A 5000-nucleotide genomic window follows, 5' to 3' on the forward strand; every position below is an offset into this window, starting at 1 on the left:
GTCTTACCATACTGACAGACAAGAGCCATGTGTTATGGTGACTGTGTGTGTGTGTGTGTGTGTGTGTGTGTGTGTGTGTGTGTGTGTGTGTGTGTGTGTGTGTGTGTGTGTGTGTGTGTGTGCGTGCGTGTCAGTGAGTATGTGTGAGTGTGTCTGTGTGAGATCTACCATGACAGCTCTCTGAGAGATTATCATTTTCAGTCCTGTGTGTGTGTGTGTGTGTGTGTGTGTGTGTATGTATACCTCTTCGGCAGTGTGTGTGTGTGTGTGTGTGTGTGTGTGTGTATGTGTATGTATACCTCTTCGGCAGTGTGTGTGTGTGTGTGTGTGTGTGTGTGTGTGTGTGTCTCATTCACCACAGACGCTGCAGTGCGTCAATGACAGACGAGACTAAAGCAGTCACCTGGCTCTCAGAGAGCGAGACTGTGTTTTTAAAAACAAGCCACTCCACGGGCTCCGAGCAGGGCGGCGTTGTCAGGGAGCCGTTGTAGATGTAGTACTTCTCCGTGGAGTTGGGCAGAAGGCCCAGGATGGAGAACGGCTCCACCGTGCTGCTTTTACCTGCAGGCATAAACAAGCCATATGGTTTAGAGGAGGTTGGATACATCTCTCATCCACAGGCAGAGAAAACCCCCTGCAGTAGATGCAGAGTTCCACTGACGACCAAAAAAAAAGAAAAGAACACAAAAAAAAAACATAAAGTGTTAAAAAACAAAAAAAAAAAGTTCTTACCGAAGCGGCTGACGGCGTTGACTCCATCGATGATGTTGGCGTAGTTTTCGTTGTCTCTCGGGCTGACCTGTAGCAGAGCAGAACACGCATTTGAGGATCCTTGGTTGCCATGGAAGTAGACTCTGACAGGATGTGAGTGCAAATGCACCTAATCGAGTAAACTACAGTCGCCCTTTGATGTGCTTAGGCTTTTCTGGCTGCTTTGACAAAGCCTAAGTAGACTACGAGGCCATTACATCTGACGGAAGCACACTTAAAAGACTTTTTGTCTTTCTTTCTCTCTCTCTCTCTCTCTTTCTCTTTCTCTGTGTCTTCACTCACTCCCACTCGTTATCCTTGTCCCTCCGTCTCCAACACTTGCATTCACTGGCACACTCTCTCTCACTATGCCATTCTGTCTGTACCGTTTCAACCAGTGATGTGAGTGACCAGGCCCTCACCTCAAAGAGCACAGCCAGCGCTGTTATCCTTCCTCCCTCTCTCAGCGCATCATCGATGGACTGGTACTTGTCTGCCTCATGGCAGTAGATCTGCATCTGAAAGGCAGAAACAAGCATCACTCTGCCACACGTCCACTGACAATAACAACGATGTGATTCACCATACAGCTGTACACTAGCAGTAGCTGTCTGGTTATGGTTCCTTTCATCTGCACAGACCTGGCAGAGAATCATGTGTATGCTTTTGGAATAGTCTGAGGTACTGTGCCATTTTCATGTGAGGCATAATTAAACAGTAGAATGGTGTTGTGCTGGAAAAGAATAATGAGGGTGTGATTTCCCAAAGGACGAGACTGTAAGAAGAACACTTCTGAGGCTGCACAATAAGTGCACACTATGTATCACACTTAACATATTCAAGTCTCTGTATTTAGTTATATGATCCATTTTGTAGATTGTGTTATCTTAGGGAACCAAACATACTGATCAGCATGGAGAATAGACTATGCAATGTGTGCTGCTCTGCTGAATGGCCAGAGTGTTGATGTATAAATGCCTAGGTTACTGTGTGAAGCATGTAGCGTCGACAGTACCTCAAGTGGGAACTTAACACCATTGAGACTGTGCTCAGATCCATCTGAAGTGGCGTTGCAGCGGCCCCAGTGGAATGTGATTCTGCCCACCCGAAACCTGGAGCGCAGCCCGCCGCCGCTGATATAGTATTCTCCATTCAGGTTCAGGGCCACTGAGCACACACACACACACACACACACACACACACACACACACACAGAGCTTTGGTTGATACAACTGTGGGTTTTCATGTGTGAATTTCCCGTCAGTCTAATGTATTACATTTGATTCTTATCAGGCACGATTCAATTTCCGAACGGAAACAATGGACACCGTTCAGCAATCATAAGCACAGATGTCAAAGCAGCATTCATTATGTTATAATGATCTCCGTCGTTTTCTGTTCCAGCCACACACAGATACACAAAACCACGGGGACGAGCAGCCTCCCTCCAGTCACGGATGAACAATAGTGACGATAAGACGTCTCAAAGATATCACATTATTAACCAGGCACCCCCCTGGATGTCAGCGAATGGAACTGGGCTCTTAATCTCAGCGCGTCAGTGCATTTACATAACAGCCATGGGATCCATGTTAGAAAGATGATATCCTGGCATAATTTGATTGTGCCTTGGCACAGAGACTGGCCCAGTACAAAACACAGACAGAGACAGGGAGAACTGCAGAGATCATTGCTGTTGAAATGCATAATCATCTGATTAAACTCTTTTGAATACGCGTGACAGCATCGTCCCTCTATTTGGGATAGCATGGGTTCTATATGATACAAATGACCGTGCTGACTGAAACGGCTTTTAAAGTGAAATCTGTGAGCGCCACCCCATGGTAAAACAGCTCAGTTGGGATGTTTAAAAGAGTTTAGCTTATTTGAACTGCGTGTCTGAAAGCCACGAGTTTAACAGGTATCATCTAGGATGATACACCTCCCCCGCCCCACCTGCTGATTTCTAGAGATTTGCAAAGCCCTTTCAGGAGGTCAAAGTGGCTTTTTGAAATCAAATCAGACAGTGGCTAGCAGAACTGAAATAAGAGCCTTCCCGCCGTTAAATGAAAGCAGTCGGATGCCAGGCCATCTAATCAGGTAAAAATGGGCACACCGGTTTTCCCGTCGTTCTTGATGGTCGTAGTGGCCGGCGTCTTCTGCTCCCAGCCCTCTGTCTGCAGGTTCTGAAACTCCAGCTTGACCTGGGCGAAGTCCTCATCGATGTCGATGGGCGACTGCCTCGCTGTGTTGCAGGAGGGGTACTTTTTGGGCCAGTTCTGCTGGTTTAGAGTTCCTGGGACAAAAAACAGCGAACATGAGACCAGAGTAGGTCCTGAAGTGAATGCCCAGCTTTGTGTGGGGAACTGATGAGATTTATTCAATTCACTCCTCTATCATGAATTAAATCTACAATTTCTATTAAATCTACTCATTTTTTAGCAGCGCATAACATGATGTGAATTATTAAAAAAATATCAGTTAATATGGAAATGAGCTTGTTTTAAAGTTGTTTTGAAGTATAGATAAAAGTAAAAGTCTCACATAAAAGTCTAAATCATCATGGTTATTAACAGTCCACACATAACACTGACAAATGAGGGAGCTTTTGTGACATGAACAATATGAAAGCATTAGGCATCAATCAGCATCAAGAGCACAAAACACAATGTTCAGGGCCACACAGAGGGAGGGGGGGGGGGGAGAGAGAGAGAGAGAGAGAGAGTGGAATGTCCTCCTGAGAAGCGAGCAGATGATGGCCTTATGGGGCAGATGGCAGTAGGTCACAGTTGGCTGAGCAGGTACATTGCATGCAAGCACTCACATACACACATGCATACAGTACATCATTTGTGACTTAATAATGTGCCTTCAGGGCTGCGTCTTTATCCATAAAAACCCATGCGCAGCATGTGAAACTCAACACATCTATTGTATATGGCCGAAGCTATTAGCATGTCAATGGCTCCATGCAGTGCGGAGTCTACTGAGGACTCCATAAACACCTCCTTCATTGTGTCGTTATTCCCTTGACTCACAGACCAGCGCGTTATGGCCTGACCTTAATGAGGCGCCGTCGTTTCCCATTAACACTACTGTCTTACTTAACCGTGCACCAGTCTGGATGACACATGACTGGAACTACTAAAGATGATTTGTAGGGAATATTTAAAGGCTAATTAGTGAGGCAATCTTCCAAGAGGAAACACATATTTCACTGGTCCCTGGAGTGATGGAGTGGATATGACAACCCCTAGCAAATGGCTGCCACCAATCTACACTATCAGTTTATTTTGGTTGGTATTTTTTTTATCTTTTATGTTAAATCCCTTCCTATATCTAAATTCAACGTACACATTATAATTCAGCGATAGCATTTTAATTATCAATAAATAACTGTCCGATCTATTCAGTGTTTATCACTAATACATCGCTGTGGTTGACTGAGTGTCATCTGATGCGCTTTTCCCTGCCTCTCTCCATCCATCTCTCTCTATGCCAGGGTGGCAGCCCTGCTGGGGGCCAGGATTGGTGAGTAGGGGGGGGGCACTCCACTCCAAAGGCACATCTGGCTCCTGCGGTTTGACATGAAAGCGATGACATGGCAGAACCACACAAACACGGCGCTGCTATGGTAACGACAGGGCTGGAGTGGCTGGAGGTGGGGGTAGATTTCTCTGGGTGAAACATCCCTCCTAAGTGCAATCAGTGGCGTGATGTTTGACAAAGGCATCTTATAGGGATAGCTCAAGGGACTTTGGGGGTTTGCAGAGAAGGATGGAGTACAGAAAAATTAAGGCCACTGCTACATCCTCCTTGCTTGGGTAAACCACTGTATATAGAGGCAGGATGATATGCTCATTTTAATCCAACCAGAAAAGATTACAGGGTTTGATTACAGTCATAAACTGCCTAACCAGAGGCATCAGCAGCAGCTGTTAGCGAAAGCTAGTCACGTATATAAAATAAATAAAATATATGGCAAAAGACCAACAATCGCAAACTCCTGTTACTGCCCATCTGTGGCTGAAAATGATAGTCTGACATTCGTCAATAGTCAATTTGGCACCACACCCAGACGCCTGGTACCTCACCTCGGTACCATGTCTCATTGAAGCTGTGGTGTACTGGACCACATAGGCCCTTAATGATCAAGTGCAGACTATGTTTACTAAGAGGAGCAGCTGTCATCGACCGTCGGTTCCCTGGCAAAGCCTCTCGCTCAGTTTCTCATTCTACTCCTTGTCCAG

General features: G+C 45.8%; 1 protein-coding gene across 3 annotated transcripts in view; it reads right to left on the minus strand.

Annotated features, from left to right (window-relative positions):
- ptprz1b (protein tyrosine phosphatase receptor type Z1b) overlaps window positions 1-5000 on the minus strand; it is a 39628-nt gene that overhangs the window by 15549 nt on the left and 19079 nt on the right. For all 3 annotated transcript variants that reach the window (XM_031582671.2, XM_031582669.2, XM_031582670.2), the window contains exons 3-7: window positions 2867-3046; window positions 1766-1917; window positions 1173-1268; window positions 733-799; window positions 404-561 (exon numbers count right to left, since the gene is read on the minus strand). In XM_031582671.2, coding sequence (XP_031438531.1) covers window positions 404-561; window positions 733-799; window positions 1173-1268; window positions 1766-1917; window positions 2867-3046 — 653 coding nt within the window. The remainder of the gene's footprint in view (window positions 1-403; window positions 562-732; window positions 800-1172; window positions 1269-1765; window positions 1918-2866; window positions 3047-5000) is intronic.

The sequence above is a fragment of the Clupea harengus genome, chromosome 16 (assembly GCF_900700415.2).
Source record: "Clupea harengus chromosome 16, Ch_v2.0.2, whole genome shotgun sequence".
Lineage (NCBI taxonomy): Eukaryota > Metazoa > Chordata > Actinopteri > Clupeiformes > Clupeidae > Clupea > Clupea harengus.